The 20,840-nt window shown below is 46.2% G+C and overlaps 1 protein-coding gene across 2 annotated transcripts in view; it reads left to right on the forward strand.

Moving 5' to 3' along the window:
• RAD54L (RAD54-like (S. cerevisiae)) overlaps positions 1-20,840 on the forward strand; it is a 39,594-nt gene that overhangs the window by 12,535 nt on the left and 6,219 nt on the right. For both annotated transcript variants that reach the window (XM_011946822.1, XM_011946813.1), the window contains 8 exons: positions 6,731-6,791; positions 8,013-8,148; positions 8,582-8,651; positions 8,767-9,055; positions 9,292-9,416; positions 15,445-15,595; positions 18,960-19,086; positions 20,734-20,808. In XM_011946822.1, coding sequence (XP_011802212.1) covers positions 6,731-6,791; positions 8,013-8,148; positions 8,582-8,651; positions 8,767-9,055; positions 9,292-9,416; positions 15,445-15,595; positions 18,960-19,086; positions 20,734-20,808 — 1,034 coding nt within the window. The remainder of the gene's footprint in view (positions 1-6,730; positions 6,792-8,012; positions 8,149-8,581; positions 8,652-8,766; positions 9,056-9,291; positions 9,417-15,444; positions 15,596-18,959; positions 19,087-20,733; positions 20,809-20,840) is intronic.

Below are 20,840 nucleotides of genomic sequence, written 5' to 3' on the forward strand. Positions count from 1 at the left end.
CCAGGATGGTCTCGATCTCCTGACCTCGTGATCCGCCCGTCTCGGCCTCCCAAAGTGCTGGGATTACAGGCTTGAGCCACCGCGCCCAGCCTGAAGAGCTTTAGAAGTGTTTTAAGTGGGGGTGGGAGGTAACAGCAGTGTAGCATATCTGTTGGATGTGGAGAGACTGGAGGTAGGGAAACTAGTGAGAAAGCTATTGCAGGTGGCCAAGCAAGAGAGAATTATGCCCTGGATATGGGTTTTAGGGGAATGGGGAATGGGAAGAAGTAGGTGGATTTTGAGAGATACTTCAAGTGGAAAAACTTGGGATTGATTACATGTGGGGAGAGGGAAAATTGAGGATGAAGTTGGGATTTTAGGCTTGGGCAAGGTGGATGGATGGTGGTGCCATTTGCTGAGATAGGGAACGCAGAAGAGGAATGGCATTTGGTGGGAGGGAGATGGCGGGCACTGTAATCAGGGGGCCCATGAAGTTGAATGTATTATACAAAAGCTATTGTCTTTTAATGGCAAAGTTACAGGAATAGAACAGAAGATAGACAACATTAAAAATGTACTTGCAGGCCAGGTGTGGTGGTGCATACCTGTAATCCCAGCACTTTGGGAGGCCGAGGCAGGAGGATCACTTGAGCCCAGGAGTTTGAGACCAACTTGAGCAACATAGTGAGACCCTATCTCTAAAAAACAATAAATAAGTGGGCTGTATGTGGTTGCATGTGACTGTAGTCCCAGCTACTCTGGAGACTGAGGTGGGAGGATCGTTTCAGCTGAGGAGGTCAAGGGTGCAGTGACACATGATACTGTCACTGCACTCCACCCTGAGTGACAGAGACCCTGTCTCAAAAGGAAAAAAATACTTGCATATAGGAAAATTCAGAAAAGTATAGTTAATGGGTAGAATCTGCTGTGTGATAAGAATGCTACTAACACTGTTTAGTTGCTGTCAATAAGAAATTGTATTTTAAAAAATCCATTGTCCAGAAGATATGAACAGGTTTGTTTATAATTGTTATAGAATGGAAGTGCTGAAACTTGTTCACTGAAACATTTTGACTTGTATTAATGCTTTACATCTCTACATTTATATTAAGAATTCACACAAAAGGCCAGGCAAGGTGGCTCACGCCTGTAATCCCAGCACTTTGGAAGGCTGAGGTGGGCGCATCACGAGGTCAGGAGATCGGAGATTGAGACCATCCTGGCTAACACAGTGAAACTCCGTCTCTACTAAAAAATACAAAAAATTAGCTGGGCGTGGTGGTGGGCGCCTGTAGTCCCAGCTACTCGGAAGGCTGAGGAATGGTATGAACCCGGGAGGTGGAGCTTGTAGTGAGCTGAGATCGCGCCATTGCACTCTAGCCTGGTGACAGAGTGAGACTCCATCTAAAAAAAAAAAAAAATTCACACAAAAAATGAAAATGATGGAAAAATGCAATACTTGATTTCTGTCCCTTATTTTTCTACTCACGGTGATATACTTAGGTATTCCTTTTTTTTTTTTTGAGACAGGGTCTTATGCTCTCACCCAGACTGGAGTGCAGTGGTGCTATCTTGGCTCACCTCCTTACTTATCTCCATTCTCCTTTAGCTGGAGCTTGGTGAGCTAACACTGTACTTAGAGAGCGATGGTGGTCTTTAATTCCTTTTAAAATCAGAAGAAAAAAATACATAGTAATCTAGCCTGATTATATTATTATATTTATCTTTATACCAACGCAGTCTTTTTTGTTTTTGTTTTTTCTTTTTTTTCATAGGGAGTCTTGCTCTGTCGCTTAGAATGGAGTGTGGTGGCGTGATCTTGGTGCACTGCAACCTCTGCCTCCCAGGTTCAGGCTATTCTCCTGCCTCAGCCTCCTGAGTAGCTGGGATTACAGGCACCCGCCTCCACGCCTGGCAAATTTTTGTATTTTTAGTAGAGACACGGTTTTACAATGTTGGCCAGGCTCGTCTTGAACTCTTGACCTTGAGTGATCTGCCTGCCTTGGCCTCCCAAAATGCTAGTATTACAGGAGTGAGCCGCTGCATCTGGCCTTTTTTTTTTTTTTTTTTAAATGGAGGAAGGGGCCCCAAAGGCGAAAGTGCCTGGGGCTCACAGGAGTCATAGTGTGGCCTTGGAGATGAGGACTTTAGCCTTAGACATGATGATTTTGAAGTCCCTGCAGGAGATCTAGGTCTGCAGTCGGTTGCAAATGTGGATGTGGAGTAAGGTATAACTAGAAATCTATTTGGGACTCATTAGCATAGATATATTTTATACCTGGTAAATGGATTGGTGAATGTGTAGTCAGAAGATCTGAGGGCTAAACCCTGCGCCCTGGGGAGCACTGACTTTGTTTTTTTTTTCTGAGACAGGGTCTTGCTGTGTTGCCCAGGCTGGAATGCAGTGGTGCGATCACAGGTCACTGCAGCCTCAATCTCAGGCTCGGGTATTGCTGCCACCTCAGCCTCTGGAGTAGCTAGGACCACAGACATGCGCCACCACACCTGGCTAATTTTTAAATGATATGTAGAGACCAGGTCTCACTATGTTGCCCAGGCAGGTTTTAAACTCCTGGGTTCTAGCAATCCTCCTGTCTTGGCCTCCCAGAGTGCTGGGATTACAGATGTGTGTCACTGCAGCTGGTTGGGAGCACTGAGCTCTGGGGGTGGGGTGAGGGTTAAAAGGCAGAGGAAAAAGAGCTCTTTAGGGGACTGAAGATGAGATCCCGGAAAGGTGGAGAGTAGTGTCATGGAAGTCAAAGGCAGAAAATATTTGAGAAAGAGTGGCCAGCTTCGTCAAGTAAGATACATGTCCATTGGAATTAGGGTCATGTAGGCCATTCGTGATCTCGGCCAGAGTGGAAGGGGCAGAAGACAGGAAGAGTGGGAGGAAAGAAGGGGAGCTATATAACTTAGTAGAAGTTTGCCTGTGGAGGGGAGGAGATAAGGAATCAAATGAATATTTGTTTTTAAGATAGGAGATAATTAAGTCCATTTTGAATACTGGTAAGAGCTAGTAGAGAGGGAGAGGCTGAGATACAGAGTGATCAGTCATAACAGAGTGATTCTCTGCAGAAATGGGAAGCTTTAGCCTTGGTAGGGAGGAGGGATGCTGTCTCTCATCTATCAGAAGGAAAAATTGGTATGAATTATCAGTAACCAAATGAACAGAGAATGAGAGCATGCTCCCTCTCTGCCCCCTCCTATAGAGACTGGTGAGTCACCAGACCAGATCCCTGCAGATTGGCCATTCTTTTTTTTTTTTTCATTTTATTTATTTATTTATTTATTTTGAGACAGGGTCTTGCTCTGTGGCCCAGGCTGGAGTACAGTGGCGCGATCTCGGCTCACTGCAACTTCCACCTCCCAGGTTCAAGTGATTCTTGTGCCTCAACCCCCCAAGTAACTGGGATTATAGGTGCCCGCCACCATGCCCAGCTCAGTTTTTTGTATTTTTAGTAGAGAGGGGGTTTCACCATGTTGGCAAGGCAGGTCTTGAACTCCCGACCTCAAGTGACCTGCCTGCCTTGACCTCCCAAAGTGCTGGGATTACAGGCGTGCACTGTGCCTGGCCAGCCATTCCATTTTGCAGACTGAGCCCTCAGATGTTTTTGGCCAGGGGTCTCCACATTCTTCCTTGCCAGTTATGCAAGCCTTACTGTAGTTCTCCCTGCAGAACCTATGATTCCTGAGTTCTATTGAAAGTCTTTTTAAATTTGGAGCATACATTCTTGGCTACTCAGAGCCTCAAATCTAGCCTTCTGTACTGATAATTTTGAAAATATTTCTGTTTTAGAACTGATGCTATATTAAAAAGAAAATTAGGGTCTATCTCCTTTTCCTCTCATTTGACTTAAGAGTAGCTTTTTTTTTTCCTTTGAGGCAGGTCTTGCTGTCACCCAGGCTAGAGTGCAATGGTGTGATCATAGCTCACGGCAGCCTTGAACTCCTAGGCTCAAGTGATCTTCCCGCCTCGGCCTTCTGAGTAGCTGGGACTATGTGCCACAGTGCCTGGGTAATTTTTAAATTTTGTTTAGGGGGTGTGTCGGGCGGGGTCTCACTACGTTGCCTTAGACTGGTCTCAAAATCCTGGACTTAAGCAGTCCTCCCACCTCAGCCTCCCAAAGCACTGGGGTTATAAGTATGAGCCACTGCACTGGCCAAGGGTCCTTTTTGTTAGCATCTTTTTTTTTTTTTTTTTTTTTGAGACGGAGTCTCACTCTGTCGCCCGGGCTGGAGTGCAGTGGCCAGATCTCAGCTCACTGCAAGCTCCGCCTCCGGGGTTCACGCCATTCTCCTGCCTTAGCCTCCAGAGTAGCTGGGACTACAGGCGCCCGCCACCTCGCCCGGCTAGTTTTTTGTATTTTTTAGTAGAGATGGGGTTTCACAGTGTTAGCCAGGATGGTCTCGATCTCCTGACCTCGTGATCCGCCTGTCTCGGCCTCCCAAAGTGCTGGGATTACAGGCTTGAGCCACCGAGCCCGGCCGTTAGCATCTTTCATAATGATTATCATTGCTGTTCATAGTTACAGTCATGCTAATTAAAAATAGTAAAGGCTGGGCATGATGGCTCATGCCTATAATCCCAGCACTTTGGGAGGCCGAGGTGAGAAGATCCCTTGAGCCAGGACTTAGAGACTGCAGTGAGGTATGATCACCACTACTGTACTCCAGCCTGGGTGACAAAGTGAGACCCTGTCTGTTTTAAAAAAAAAAAAAAGAGTCAATAAAGGATTTTATTCACATGCAAAGAAGTTTGCAAATAAACAAAAGCATTTGAGTTTTTTGCCAACTTTGCCCTCATGTTATGTTACTTAGTGTGATATTGTCATGTTATTTAGTGTGATAAGGAAGTTCATTTCTACATACTTGTTTTCTGTCTTCTAATATTACAAAAAAATTCATTACTTTTTTTTTAATTTAAAGTGCATTTGAGGCCAGTTGCGATGGCTCATTCCTGTAATCCCAGTACTTTGGGGGGCCAAGGTGGACGGATCACTTGAGGTCAGGAGTTCAAGACCAGCCTGGCCAACATCGTGAAACCCTGTCTCTACTAAAAATACCAAAATTAGTGAGGTGTGGTGGCGTGCGCCTGTAGTCCCAGCTACTTGGGAGGCTGAGGTAGGAGCATTGCTTGAACCCGGGAGGCAGAGGTTGCAGTGAGCTGAGATTACGCCATTGCACTCCAGCTGGGCGACAGAGCGAGCCTCTGTCTCCAAAAAAAAACCCCAAAAAACAAATAAAGTACATTTGAGTTTCTAGACATTTATGATGTGTGAAGAAATGAGTCAGAAAACAAAGGTAAAAATATCAGGGCAGGCTTGCTTTTTTTTCCTACTAGACTATGTTTTTTGCTAGAAGGGACATTTTTTCATTACTGGTTTTTCCACTAATATATTCCCATTAAAACTGCCTTCAGGGTCTCTGCTCTTTATTTTTCTTTGATCTCTTGGGTTCCAGCTCTGGTTTTGTTGAGGTTCATAGGCTATCACAGTTTCGCAAAGGGCTCAGGTATGTGTGGACCAGAACTTCCATGGGAGCTGTCAGAGTTAGTTCAGTGTTAATTTTTATGCCTTCTCTACTCCTGCCCCAGCCCCATAGCCCATGGAATAATGCTGGTTCAAGGCAGAAGTGCTTGTAGAGAGGCTTCTTGCCCTTAGGTGGAGGAGTCACCAGTGCTGCCTCTCTAGGACCCACATGTCTACCTGCTGTCACCCTTGTCCCACTTGCTTTTTCTTAGTGTTGGGCTTAGCTTCTCTCTCACGTCCCTTTCTCATGTTCCTTCTCTTGTGCTTTACATGGCAGGAAGCTGCCGGGTCTGGGCTGATGTGTATGGCTGTACTCAGACTGGGTGAGAGGCCATATTGCCTACTGAGTACAAGTAAGGACCCTAGAACTGGGAAAGTCTTGCGTTTATAATGGCTTTGTGATTTGAGAAAGTGGCTTAATCACCCTGAGCTTCAGTTTGCTCATCTGTAAAATGGGAATACCAGTAATATATGGACCTCATACAGCTGTTGGGATTAAATGGTAACATGAATGCAAAAGGCTTAGCTCTGTGTCTAGCATACATTGGTAGCCATCATTATTTTTATTTATATTTTTAAATATATATTTTAAAAATAGAGATGGGGTCTTGCTATATTGCCCAGGCTGGTCTCAAACTCCCAGACCTAAGTGATGCTCCTGCCTTGGCCTCCCAAAGTGTTAGGATTACAGGTGTGAGCCACCATGCTCGGCCTGGTGGTGGTAATATTATTTTATTAATACTATGGCTCCCATTTCTCCTACTATCACTACTTTTTGATTAGCTGTTTAGTTCCCAAGGAGGCTGATGTGAGTATTAGATACATTAGGCAGAACTGATGTGGCCAAAAAAAAAAATTGTGAGGTATGTGAGGTATGCTTGGGAAGGTGTAGCCCTATATGACAGTGGTTAAACGCAGACATTGGACTTCTCTGTTATTACTTGGGTTGGCTGAGTCTGTGGTAGTTGCTTTCCAAGGTGCTATACCCTAGGGAAGAGCTAGGGATGCTCACTGGCATCTTTAATGAGTGAATGGTTTCATGGGTTCTAAGCCTCATGGTTGACTGAGGCTGGGCCCTTCTGCTATCCCTGGATACTTGTAGAACCTTACATAAAGCCTCGAAGATGGACGCTGTTGTACCAAACCTAATGTGAAGCATATCATGATATTGTCTCATAACATCTCCAATCAGTCCTGAATCCCTCTTTCTCCTTTCTTTTTAGGAAGCATTTATTCGAAGCATTTTGTCAAAGCCTTTCAAAGTCCCCATTCCAAATTATCAAGGTAAAATGGAGATTTTTCTATTTTTGAAATCAGTCATATGTATGTGTGCCTGAATAAATTAAAAACCTGCTTTTGTAAATACAAGCTTAGCTGGGAATTGAAGGTGCCAGTCCAGTGGTGGCTGTGTTTGGGGTGACCCTCCTGAGGCCTGCATGAAAACTGTGTTAGCCTCAGTAAGGGCTGCCAAGACTAACTGCCCCTCATCTTCTTGGTAGAGGTGTCCCAGTGCTCAGAAAGTTCCTGGTGGGCCAAGATGGCTGATGGACCTGGGCTTCATTCAATCCAAGTGCATTCAGTAGCATCTCTTTTATGAGGCTGACTGTGTGGGAGGCCTAAATTCTGTAAGGTTTTTTCCCTGTCTCATATGGGGTACAGCATGATGCTAAAACTGGGGCTTGGAGGAGTAGGGAGGCCAGCTTTCTCTCTCTCTCTTTCTCTTTTTTTTTCTTTTTTTAAAATTTAATAGAGATAAGATTTCACTATGTTGACCAGGCTGATCTCGAACTCCTGGGCTCAAGCGATCCTCCCACCTTGACCTCTCAAAAAGTGTTGGGACTACAGGCTTGAGACACTATGCTTGGCTGTGGCTAGCTCTCAGGAGCTCTCAGAAAGCTCTATGAAAGCCTCATTTAGAATTTCAGGCCTTCCCAGGATTGTGTTGAGTTGAAATGAACCAGACCTGGCACCTCAGAAGTTTATAATGGAATGGGTGAAATAAAACAGGAAAAGCTCTGATTCAAAGCAGAATAATTCTGAGGACTGGGTGTGGTGGCTCACGCCTGTAATACCAGCATTTGGGAGGCCAAGGTGGGCAGATCACCTGAGGTCAGGAGTTCAAGACCAGCCTGGCAACATGGTGAAACCCTGTCTCTACTAAAAAAATACAAAAATTAGCCAGATGTGGTGACGGGCGCCTATAATCCCAGCTTCTTGGGAAGCTAAGGCAGGAGAATTGCTTGAACCCAGGAGGCAGAGGTGGCAGTGAGCCAAGATTGTGCCATTGCACTCTAGCCTGGGCAATAGAGTGAGACTCCATCTCTGAAAAAAGCAGAATGGGATAATGGTCATGTAGAGATGCTCAAACTGAGTTTGGAGGCATTCTCAGAGAGAGAGGGTCATATGGGAGCTTAAGAAATGTTATGTGAAGGACAAGTATTTGAGTTGGGCTTGCTGGAGCTCCTAAACATAGGTTCAGGTGATGGAATGATTATTGGTTTGTAGGTCCTCTGGGCTCTCGGGCATTGGGCCTGAAAAGGGCTGGGGTCCGCCGGGCCCTCCATGACCCCCTGGAAAAAGATGCCTTGGTTCTGTATGAGCCTCCCCCGCTGAGCGCCCATGACCAGCTGAAGCTTGACAAGTATGTGCACTGGTATTTCATAAGCAGTTCTGGTCCTCTGTACATGCATGCATACTTGGGAGGGTAGAGGGTATTTTGGTGTGATTTCTCTTTAGGATTGGCATGTGTTTTCAGAGAGTAGATGATTGGGGAAGGAGACTGCCTGGGGAAGAGCCTGTGGTCATGTCCAGTGAGTGGGCATTCCTCATCCCCTCCTGCCTTCCCAGGATGCTCACTCAGGAGGAGGAGTGATTGAGGTGATGACATAGGGAACCCATTCCTCTCTGAGCTAACTTTCTAACTCCTAAAGTAGGAATTTGCTATAGTTTTATGACTTATCAGCCAAGAAGGTCTTCTCTTAGGCAGCTGCCTCTGTTGCCTCTGGATCAGCAGGACACAGCTTCCTGAGGGTGCTCCCTTGCCCATGTCTGTGTTTTTTGCTGTGTTTTCTCAGGGAGAAACTCCCTGTCCATGTGGTTGTTGACCCTATTCTCAGTAAGGTTTTGCGGCCTCATCAGAGAGAGGTAAATGACGGTGAGGGGAATGAGGTGTGGGCTAGGGGCTGAGCCTGGGAGACTACCATCCCTGGGACAGCAGCAGCGTAGGTGCCAAAGTGGACTGAAGGCTGTTATTCTCTAGGGAGTGAAATTCCTGTGGGAGTGTGTCACCAGTCGGCGCATCCCTGGCAGCCATGGCTGTATCATGGCTGATGAGATGGGCCTGGGAAAGACGCTGCAGTGCATCACATTGATGTGGACACTTTTGCGTCAGAGTCCAGAGTGCAAGCCAGAAATTGACAAGGCAGTGGTGGTGTCGCCTTCCAGCCTGGTGAAGAACTGGTATAATGAGGTTGGGAAATGGCTTGGAGGGAGGATCCAACCTCTGGCCATCGATGGAGGATCTAAGGATGAAATAGACCAAAAACTGGGTATGGAGCCTTAACAAACATGGCTGCACTATCCTGCATAGCCTGCTGCTTTCTTGTGTGTATGCTCACTTGTGGCCGGGGGGGAGGGCAATGCAGGGGTAGCAGAAAATAGAATTTCCATTGAAAATAGTTGAAGTGGAGCCAGTTGTTTCCAGGCTAAATTTAAAAACTGTCGAGTTGTTTGTTTTTTTTTTTAAAGATTCTGAATTGTTCCCTTGACACCTTTTCTGTTGTAGAAGGATTCATGAACCAGCGTGGAGGCAGAGTGCCTTCTCCCATCCTCATCATTTCCTATGAGACCTTCCGCCTTCATGTTGGAGTCCTCCAGAAAGGAAGTGTTGGTCTGGTCATATGTGACGAGGTACTTGACTCTCAGCAGTCTGGGTGGTAGGAGAAAATCTGTCAAAATCTCTTCACTGAGTATTGCCTTCCAAGGGCTGTGCTAGTCACTGGGGAATGCTGAAGACAGGATGCTGCCTTGGAGACAAGTGATAGGGAGAGCCTGTGATACCAAAACACAAGATACTGTCTGCCAAAAGAGGGCTTAAACAATGCTTAGAACTCCGAGGAGAGTGAGATGCTGGGGACTGATTGGCTTTGTTGTCTCCAGATAGTATCCCTGGACTAAAGAAGGACCTTGAAGGGTGGGTGGCAGTGTTTAGAGGATATAAACCAGAAAGTGAGAAAAGTCTCAACTTAGAGATTTATTTTGCCAAGGTTGAGGATGCTCTGGGGAAAAAGAGACACAAGCTACAGTAGAATCTGTAGCCTGTGCTTTTTCCAAAGAGGTTTTTGAGGACTTCAATATTTAAAGGGGGGCTGGGCACGATGATTCACGCCTGTAATCCCAGCACTTTGGGAGGCTGAGGTGAGTGGATCACTTGAGCCCAGAAGTTTGGGACCAGCCTGGGCAACATAGTGAAACCCCACCTCTACCTAAAAAAGATAAAAATATTAGTCAGGTGTGGTGGTGCACCTGTAGTCCCAGCTACTCGGGAGGCCGAGGTGGGAGAATCAGCTGAGCCCGGGAAGTGAGCTGAGATTGCACCACTGCACTCCAGCCTGGATGATGGGGTGTGAAACCCTGTCTCAAAACACACATATGGCCAGGCGCGGTGGCTCATGCCTGTTATCAGCACTTTGGGAGGCCGAGGCGGGTGGATCATGAGGTCAGGAGTTTGAGACCAGCCTGGCCAAGATGGTGAAACCCCATCTTTACTAAAAATACAAAAATTAGCTGGGCACAGTGGCAGGCACCTGTAATCACAGCTACTCGGGAGGCTGAGGCAGAAGAATCTCTTGAACCCAGGAGGCGGAGGTTGCAGTGAGCCTAGATCATACCACTACACTCTAGCCTGGGTGACAGAGCAAGACTCCGTCTCAAAAAAACAAATTAAAAAAAAACCAAAAACCACACATATACACAGACACACATGACCCTTTCTCAAAAAAAGAAAAAAACCACACACAAACACATAAAAGGGCAAGAGCAGGCTGGAGGGAAAGAGGAGCCTTCAGTTACGCATTCAGCTCAATAAATCTGCATTTTACATACAGTTAAATAAAGAGTAGAGGAAGAAGTCAAATACACATTTGTCTGGAGGGAGGATTTCTAGTCTTGTCTTTGTCTCCTACCTGTAAAGATGAGCTGTTTATTTACATTGTCAGGGTGAGGGAGGCCACCTGGGGAGAGGCATGGCCTTCTGTCTGCTGCTATCTGTTTAGGAACAAAAGGAAAGACAGTTTTTTGCATGACTAGTTCCCAAGCTTAACTTTTCCCTTTGGCATAGTTTGGGGTCCTGAGATGTCATTTTCCTTCCACAGGGAACAGGTTCTAGAATTAGAGACCTTTATTCATATCCTGACTCTGCCACTTACTAGCAGTGTGACCTTCAACAAGTTACTTTACTAGTTGAACCTCTGTTTCTACATCAGTAAAATGGGGTGATAATATCTACCTCATAGGATTATTGTGAGGATTAAATGATACTATTAAGAAAAAGCTCTTATTGCAGTGCCTGGTATGTCATAAGACCTTGGCAAATGTAAGCTCTGGTGGTTATTCCAGGTGGGGGGTACTTGCAAGAACAAAAGCAGAGATAAGAAAGTCCATACACCTTGTAGTAGTAGTTTGTGTTGACTCCTTGTTCCTTCTCTCTGGGATTAAGGGAATATGGCTGTAGTTACTTTCTGGCCTTTTCCAGTATGTGTGAATGGCAGTAGAGAGGCTAGTACTTAGGAAGTAGTGAGGGTGACTGGGAGCTTCCGACTATAGAGAATTTTTCAGGACTTCCCAGTGGACTTGGCGACCCTGAGTCTATAGCCATTGTTTGCAACTTCTGGGGAGAGTTGAGCTCCTTTGTATACCCCTGAGGTTCTAGTGGAGAGGTGGCTGAAAGACTTGGCCCTATCTGTCAACCAGTTGGCAGGCTAGGCTCAGCTCTGGGTACTGTAGATAAGGCCAGTTGTCTGAGGAACTTCAGAGAGGGGACAGAGGGAAAAAGCTTGCTTTTGGGTACCATGCTTTCTAGTTGTGAGCTATTTTCTGGTCAGTCATTGTCTGGCTGGTCTTCAGACTCCCAGCTTCCTGGTAGGAGTAGGGAAGTTACCAGGTTGAGGTGAGGTACGCATGTTACTGCCCTGTGGTTCATGGCCCTGGCATCTGCTTCATCACATAGTGGAGGGGGACTATGCCAGGAGCCGGGTCCAAAGCATTGTGGCAGAGGAAGGCAGGCTGTAGCTGTTGAGCCTTTGAGGATTAGGGAGCATCTAAATTTTTTTTCTACCTTTTTTTTTTTTGAGACAAGGATCTTTGTTCTGTTGCCCAGATAGAGTGCAGTGATGTGATCTTGGCTCACCACAACCTCCACCTCCCAGGTTTAAGTGATTATCCTGCCTCAGCCACCTGAGTAGCTGATATTACAGGCATGCGCCACCACTCTAGCTAATTTTTGTATTTTTAGTAGAGATGGGGTTTCACCATGTTGGCCAGGCTGGTCTCGAACTCCTGGCCCCAAGTAATCTGTGACCTCGGCTTTCCAAAGTGCTGGGATTACAAGTTTGAGCCACTGTGCCCAGCCTTTTTCTTCTCCTTAGTGTTTTTTTCTTCCCCACTCTGTCCTGTTTTATGAGCTGACTCTGTGCAGGGCACAAGGGATGACACTCCCTCTTATCACACTGCAGCCCCTTGGCTGTTTACCTTTCTACTTGTTTACCTTTTATTTTGTCAACTGTCAGGGATCTAAGAAACCGAAAGTCCTGAAAAGATAATCATCTTACTCCAGGAGAGGAGAGGGTTTGTCCTGTTCAGACCCTGGAAAGGGAAGGTGCCATTTCAGGCTTTCACCTTCTCAGCTCTCACAGCGTCTTCCTCCCAGCTAACGCATTTCTCTGGAACACAGTTTTTCATAATAACTTCTATGTACAAAATCTTTGATCCTCAATCAAAAGACATGGAATCAGCTCTGGCTTTGCCACTTACAAGCGTGACTTTCCACAGACGAGACTGCTCTGAGATTGTTTCTTCATCTGTAGAGTGGGTGACACAGGGGCTACTTGAAAGGGATATGATCCAGATCAAGAGAGAGGATATATGGGAGCACTTTGCACAAGTGTGTAGCAGAGGGATTGACCTCATCATCATCTCAGTCTTAAAGATTAGGAGACAAATTCAGGGAAGTGTGTGGTGACTTGCCCAGGTTTACCCAGCGAGTACATAGTAAGCTGGAATGTGAATGCAGGTGTGAGATTCCAAGTCATGGCTCTTTTTCCTGTCGCCCTCTGCCTTGGATGCTTGGTGCAGAAAGACGCTTGCCTTGGGTATGGAAGGGTTGTCCCTGTGCTCCTCATCGAGACCCATGTGGATCCTTAGTGACTGATCCAATAGGGAACTGGGGTTGGCTTTCTCTTTTGCAGAGACAGGATAGTGTGGTAGCCCATTTCATTTGCTGGGTCATTTATTAAGTGCCTTTTATGTGTCAGGCCCTGGAGATCTCACAGTGCTGTCCCTCAGGGAGCTTCAGTTTAGAAGATCTAATTGGTGGTGCCCATTTCCCCTGGACCTGTTGGGTGATTTCCTCTGACTTTCAAGTCTCATTTCCCTCTTCAGTTCAGAAGTCTAAAGGTTTTTTTAGGGCTAGTACTTGGAGCCTCTAATAATTTTTTTTTTTTTAAATTAAATTTCTAGGCCAAACACTGGCTCACAGCTGTAATCCCAGGACTTTGGAAGGCTGAGGCAGGCGGATCACTTGAGGTCAGGATTTCAAGACTAGCCTGGCCAACATGGTGAAACCCTGTTTCTACTAAAAATACAAAAGTTAGCCCGGCATAGTGGCACATGCCTGTAATACAAGCTACTCAGGAAGCTGAGGCACAAGAATTGCTTAAATTGGGGAGGCAGGCACATGCCACCACACCCAGCTAATTTTTGTATTTTTAGTAGAGACAGGGTTTCACCATGTTGGCCAGGCTGAACTCGAACTCCTGACCTCAGGTGATCCACCTGCCTCTGCCTCCCAAAGTGCTAGGATTACAGGCATGAGCCACCATGCCCCGTTGGTTTATTTAATCTTTAATAGCAACATTGGTCATTATTTCATTCTTTCCTTCAACTAACATTCATTGAGCTTTGTCCTATACACTGAAATTATACAGGTGAATCTGACATAGCCTCTGCCTTAAGAAATCCTGGTCTCTGCCTAGTTGAGAAGATAAAGTACAGGAGAGTGATTAGCACTCTAGTACATATATTATGGATGAGGGCAGAGTGGTACAGTGTCCAGACTCAGAGTCATACAGATCCTGAGTTCAAATCCCAGCTCTGCTACTTTCTACTGGCATGATTTTGGATAACGTTTACCTCTCTAAATCTTAGTTTCTTCATCTCTAAAATGGATAATACAATTTCCATTTGTGTGGATTACAGAACAGAATACAGATAAATTGTTTAGTTAGTACCATGCCTACCACATTAAACGGGTTCACTAAATAGTAGCAGCCATTATGTACATAGTGCCACAGGAGCACAGAGGTGAGAGAGACAAGCAGCCTGGAGTCACTGAGGAAGGCTTTGCATAGGAGGTGACATCTGAGGAACTTGCCTGTGGAAAAGAGCTCTAGGCAGAGAGGTGGCATGGGCAAAGAGACATAAGGAAATCCAGCATCAGGAGTGATGAGGAGGTCGGGCTTCCTGGGCTGTGACAAGCTTGGAGAGTGTCATAGAAGTTCACTGGGGTCTCATTGAGAAGGGCTTTGAATGCTAAGCTAGTGAGCTTAAAGAGCTTGGACTTGATGCTATAGATGGGAGAGTCAGTGAAGGGTCTGTGTTTAATTGCGTTGTCAAAGCCTGACTCAAGGGAGCAAGACTGATTGCTGATTCTTGGTTGAGTGGTTGAGTTTTGTGCGCCTTACCCAGTGTGGGGCTGGATATAGAAAAGGTACAGGCCTGATCTTGCCCATGTAGCTCTTGGAGAAAGAGGGAAGGTGGTCCTTTATGATTTTCTTGAAAAAGGCTTAAAAGAAGTAGTAGAGGTGTGGAGAGAATGGGAGGACAGGACAGGGAGAATAGGGATTGGGGAAGAGATGTAAAGGGAAGCAGAGGGAAGCTCTGTGGCTCTACTAGCTGTGTGGATTCTGGTGGGACATGGAGCCTGGGCCAAGTCCCTTTAACACTGATGGCCCAGACAAGTCCTGGAGTCTAATACAGAAGGCGTCTGGCTCAGAAGGTTCTGAGTTGGGTAGGCTGATATGGAGGGAGGACTCCCTGAAAGCATGGGTTTGTCATATGCCACATGATCTCTGAAGAGTATAGGTAGGCTGCCAAGGCTCTGGAGGTGGAGCAGGGAAAGGAATGGAAAGGAACAGAGGGAATCTTTGCTTTATGGGTATAGCACTGGTCTGGAAATGAGAGGTCTGTCTTCTGAGCCTAACATTCTGCATAGTCAAGTGGGTAAACCCTCTCTCATGCTGCCCCCTGCCTAGTTCCCAAGGCCCTAGAACCTGTAATGTTTTTGTTTTTTGTTGAGACAGTTCCTCACTATGTCACCCAGGTTGTAGTGCACTCATGGCTCACTGAAGCTTCGACCTCCCGAACTCAAGCGATCCTCCCGCCTCAGCCTCCCAAGTAGCTGGGGCTGTGGGTGTAAGCTGCTATGTCCAGCTAATTTTTGTATGTTTTGTAGAGATGGGGTTTCACCATGTTGGGCAGGCTGGTCTGGAATTCCTGGGCTCAAGTGATCTGCCCACCTCGGCCTCCCAAAGTGCTGGGATTACAGGCGTGAGCCTCCACACCTGGCCCGGAATGTTTTTGAGTGCTCTTTTCCTGTCTGTACGAGACTTTGCTACCGTATAGGGAATGCCACGTTGCACTCTGAATAAGGATTCTTTTGTAGGGACACAGGCTCAAGAACTCTGAGAATCAGACTTACCAAGCCCTGGACAGCTTGAATACCAGCCGGCGGGTGCTCATCTCCGGAACTCCTATCCAGAATGATCTGCTTGAGTATTTCAGCTTGGTACATTTTGTTAATTCCGGCATCCTAGGTAAGAATCTAGCCTTGTTTGCCACATCAGAGAGGAGCCCTGCCTAGTCTTTGGGAGTATAACTCCAGCTGAGGAGAGAAAGAAGAGAATGCTAGTTATATGTGGGTCACTAGGCACTCTTGTAGGAAGGCTTCTCTTGTCAGTGAGTAGCAAAGCCGTTGGGAGGCCTTGGATCTGCTGAGCAATTCAGCAAAGCCCATATCGGCCATTTTTCCATTGCAGAGGTGGCAGGGGCTATACAGGGTGTGATGTTATGACGAGCTGAGGGTGGAATTATTATTTTTGCTTCTCACATCCTAGCTCCCTTACAAGAACTTTGGCCTCAGAGCAAGCTCTGCGTTGGGCAGATGTGTGTTTTTTAAAAATCATTTTAACCATTTTTAAGTGTAACAATTCAGTGGTATTAAGTACATTCAGGTTGTGCAACCATCACCATCATCCATCTTCAGATTTTTTTTTTTCTATTTACTAAACTGAAAATCTACCCAATGACTCCTCTCCCCTTCCCTCCCAGTGCTTTGAGAGGCTGGGGTGGGAAGATCACTTGAGGCCAGTTCACGACCAGCCTGGGCAACATAGTGAGATCTCATCTCTACAAAATAAGGAAATTAGCTGGGTGTGGTGTGTGTGTGCTGCTGGTCCTAGCTACTCAGGAGGCTGTGATCATGCCACTGCACTCTAGCTTGGGCAACAGAGCAAGGCCCTGTCTCTAAAATAATAATAATAATAAAAACTCCTTATTCCTCCCTCCCCTAATCCCTGGCAACCACATATATATTTGTGAAATGGTGTGTTAGTACCACCCCAACTTGCCAGTGCTCAAGAGTAAGCAGAAGGCCGGGCGCGGTGGCTCAAGCCTGTAATCCCAGCACTTTGGGAGGCTGAGACGGGCGGATCACGAGGTCAGGAGATCGAGACCATCCTGGCTAACACGGTGAAACCCCATCTCTACTAAAAATACAAAAAACTAGCCGGGCCAGGTGGCGGGCGCCTGTAGTCCCAGCTACTCCGGAGGCTAAGGCAGGAGAATGGCGTAAACCCGGGAGGCGGAGCTTGCAGTGAGCTGAGATCCGGCCACTGCACTCCAGCCTGGGCAACAGAGCGAGACTCCGTCTCAAAAAAAAAAAAAAAAGAAAAGAGTAAGCAGAGAACCTGCTGAGTGGCAAGATTATGACCAAGTGAACACATTTGTGTAACCACCATCAGATTAATTACTAACACTCACTCGGCAGTCCCTTTTATAATCACTGTCCTCTCCTTTCACCCCAGCAGTAAACTCCTTCTTGACACTATAGGTTGGTTTTGCCTATTTCTGAATTTATATAAATGAAATCATATAGTATGTATTCCTTTATATCTGGTTTCTTTTGTTCAACATTATGTTTATAAAGTTTATCCACATTATGTGTAGCAGTAGTTCGTTCATTTTCATAATTGCATACTATTCCATGTTATGAATACACTAGAATTTATTCTACTGGTTTGGTTTTGTTTGTTGAGACAGAGTCTCTGTTGCCCAGGCTGTTGCAGTCATAGCTCACTGCACCCACAACTTCCTGGGCTCAAGCAATCCTCCCACCTCAGCTTCCTGAGTAGCTGGGACTATAGGCACATGCCACCACCATTGGCTAACTTTTAAATTTTTTATAGAGATGGGGTCTCACTATGTTGCTCAGGCTGGTCTTGAATTCCTGGGTTCAAATTATTCTCTTGCGTCAGCCTCTCAAACTGCTGGAATTACAGGCATGAGCTTCCAACTTTTTCTGTTTGGATATCTGGTTCACCCTGCATCATACATTGAAAAGACCATTCTTTCCCCCATTGCTTTGCAGGGCTACCTTCTTCATAAATCAAATGTTCATATATGTGTTGCTCCATTTATGGACTCTATTCTGTTCCTCTGGTCTGTTTGTCTCCTTGTGCCAGTACTTCTCTGCTTTATTTACTGTGGCCTAATAAATCTTGATATTCATTAGTGTGAATATTCTATCTATAGTCTTCTTTTTTATTAAATTTTGACATGGGGTCTTGCTTTGTCACCCAGGCTGGAATGCAGTGGTGAGATCATGGCTCACTGCAGCCTTAACTTCCGGGCTCTAGTGATCCGCCTGCCTCAGCCTCCTGAGTAGCTGGGACAACAGGCACACACTATCATGCCTGGCTAATTTTTGTATTTTGGGTAGAGGTGGGGTTTTGCCATGTTGTCCAGGCTGGTCTTGAACTCTTGAGCTCAAACAATCTGCTCAGCCTCCAACTATATTCTTACGCCTTAACATTGTCCTAGATATTCTTGGCCCTTTGCATTCCCATGTAAATTGCAGAATCAACTTGTCAATTTATACCCCTACTGCCTGCCATACCCAACAAAATAACTCTAACTGGATTTTAATTGGGCTGTATTGAAACATAGATAAATTCTGAAACATCTTTCATTTTTATATAAGGAACCTTCCAATACATTAATATGCTCTGTCTCTCAACTTATTTAGGTCATCTTCAATTTCTCTCAATGTGGCCAGGTGCGACGGCTCACAACTGTAATCCCAGCACTTTGGGAGGCCAAGGCGGGAGGGTACCTGGAGCCCAGGAGTTCAAGACCAGCCTGGGCAACATGGCAAAATTCCATCTCTACAAAAAAATACAAAAGTTAGCTGAGTGTGGTGGCATGCGCCTATAGTCCCAGCTACTTGGGAGGCTGAGGCTGTAGTGAGCCATGATTGCCCCATTGCATTCCAGCCTGGGCGACAGGGAGAGAACCTGTCTCAAAAAAAAAAAAAAAATTGGCCGGGCACAGTGGCTCACGCCTGTAATCCCAGCACTTTGGGAGGCTGAGGCGGGCGGATCACGAGATCAGGAGTTCAAGACCAGCCTGACCAACATGGTGAAACCCCGTCTCTACTAGAAATACAAAAATTAGCCAGGCACAGAGGCGGGTGCCTGTAATCCCAACTACTCGGGAGGCTGAGGCAGGAGAATTGCCTGAACCCAGGAGGCAGAGGTTGCGGTGAGCCGAGATTGCGCCACTGCACTCCAGCCTGGGTGACAGAGCAAGACTCCATCTCAGAAAAAAAAAAAAAAAATCCACTCTGGCCATGTTTGTCTTTTTAGTGGACTATTCAGTCCATTTACATTTACTCTAAGTAATTATATATTTGGATTTTCACCTATCATCTCACTATTTGGCCTTTCAAGTCTTCACTGCTTTGATACCTCTCTGATCTGTTAAACAGAAATTGGCCTATATTTTGTTTAGCCTTGTTCTTGGTAGGAAGGCTGTTTTGTGAGAAGGTAGTCTACCATCACTAGTTGTGGGAAAATCATTCCTTTTCCACATTTTTCTGTTTTCCTTCTCTCCTGTTTTTAGGGACTGCCCATGAATTCAAGAAGCATTTTGAATTGCCAATTTTGAAGGGTCGAGATGCTGCTGCTAGTGAGGCAGACAGGAAGCTAGGAGAGGAGCGGCTGCGGGAGCTCACCAGTATTGTGAATAGGTAATGACCTCAAGCGAAGTCATTAGAATTGCCTCCCAAACCATCCATGGCCAGTCCTTTGGGGGCTTTGCCTGTCTAGAGCCCTCAAAGGCTGGGATTCTAGGAAGGGAGTGGGATCTGTGTCCTAACTACGGCCACTGAATAAACAAAGGAGTCTTGGAGGCGAAGTTCCTGCTTTCTTTCTAGCCTGGGCTCTGTGGTCTGGTTTTGGTCTGTTTATCAGCCTGCTGAGGAAGCTCTTCTCTGATGCTGCTGGACTTCTTGAGCAAAGTATACCTTGAAGCATTACTAGTATTTCCGAAGCTTCCTGTCAGTTTGTCTCAGACCCGAAGCATTAGGCTTCTCTTCCCAGGCCCCATAGTCATTCTGTGACAGGTAGGAGAAGATCTGAAAGGGGCTTGTGGCTCCCAGGCTAAGAGGACTTACTTTTTCTTGGGACTTACATAACCCAGGGGGTAGGCACATTCTGGACTCCTTTGTCCAGAGGTGGTATGCACTTAATAGGTTACATTCTAAAGAGTCCTCCTGCCCTTCCCAACAACTGCCTGGCTACCTGGCTACCTCTCCCTACCAATTTTAGATGGCAGGCCGGGTGTGGTGGCTCATGCCTATAATCCCACCACTTTGGGAAACCGAGGCAGGTGGATCACTTGAGGTAAGGAGTTCGAGACCAGCCTGGCCAACATGGGGAAATACAAAAATTAGCCGGGTGTGGTGGGGTGCACCTGTAGTCCCAGCTACTCTGGAGGGAGAGGCAGGAGAATCGCTTGAACCTGGGAGGCGGAGGTTGGAGTGAGCTGAGACGTGCCACTGCACTCCAGCCTGGGTGACAGAGCAAGACTCCATCTCAAAAAAAAAAAAAAAAAAAAATTAGATGGCAGGAAGAAGAATTGGTGTTTTCTTAAGATCTGCTTCTTAGGTGCCTGATCCCTGTCCTTCCTGGTCTTCCCAGGAGGTCTATGCTTAATTCCATTTAGCCATGTAGCAGCGGGCATTTGGACAAATGCAAGCAGAAACTCCCCTAAGGACTTAGTAATTTACAGCTTGCTTTTCCTGTTAGAGCTCCTGTCTCAATGGGAAGCCTCAGTCTTCTCTTGAAGACTAGGCAACGTATTGAAGGGGAAGAGAAAGTGCTGCCTGTCTAAGCTAGAATGTTTGGAAGGTCTCTGTTCCCATAACTGAGACCCTGATACAGATGTGTTTGACATAGGTCTGATGAGTCTCTGACTTTTTTTTTTTTTCTGAGACGGAGTCTTGCTCTTGTTGCCCAGGCTGGAGTGCAGTGGGGTAATCTCGACTCACTGCAACCTCCACCCCCTGGGTTCAAGCAATTCTCCTGCCTCAGCCTCCCGAGTAGCTGGGTTTACAGGCGCCTGCCACCATATTTGGCTAATTTTCGTATTTTTAGTAGAGAAGGGGTTTCTCCGTTTTGGCCAGGCTGGTCTCGAACTCCTGACCTCAGGTGATCCACCGCCTCGGCTTCCCAAAGTGCTGGGATTACAGGCGTTAGCTACTGCGCCTGACCAGTCTCTGACATTTGATACTGTAAAAGAGGGCTAGTCTTGGTCCTTTGGGTGGTAGCTTTTATTCCCATAGTTAGCATGGCAATTTTACCAGCCTCTTGCCTTTTTACCCTGTTTTCTCTAGATGCCTGATACGGAGGACTTCTGATATCCTTTCTAAATATCTGCCTGTGAAGATTGAGCAGGTCGTTTGTTGTAGGTACTGAACTTAACTGAAAGATCTGGAGTGAG

The sequence above is a fragment of the Colobus angolensis genome, unplaced genomic scaffold (assembly GCF_000951035.1).
Source record: "Colobus angolensis palliatus isolate OR3802 unplaced genomic scaffold, Cang.pa_1.0 Scaffold106, whole genome shotgun sequence".
NCBI classification, from domain to species: Eukaryota; Metazoa; Chordata; class Mammalia; order Primates; family Cercopithecidae; genus Colobus; species Colobus angolensis.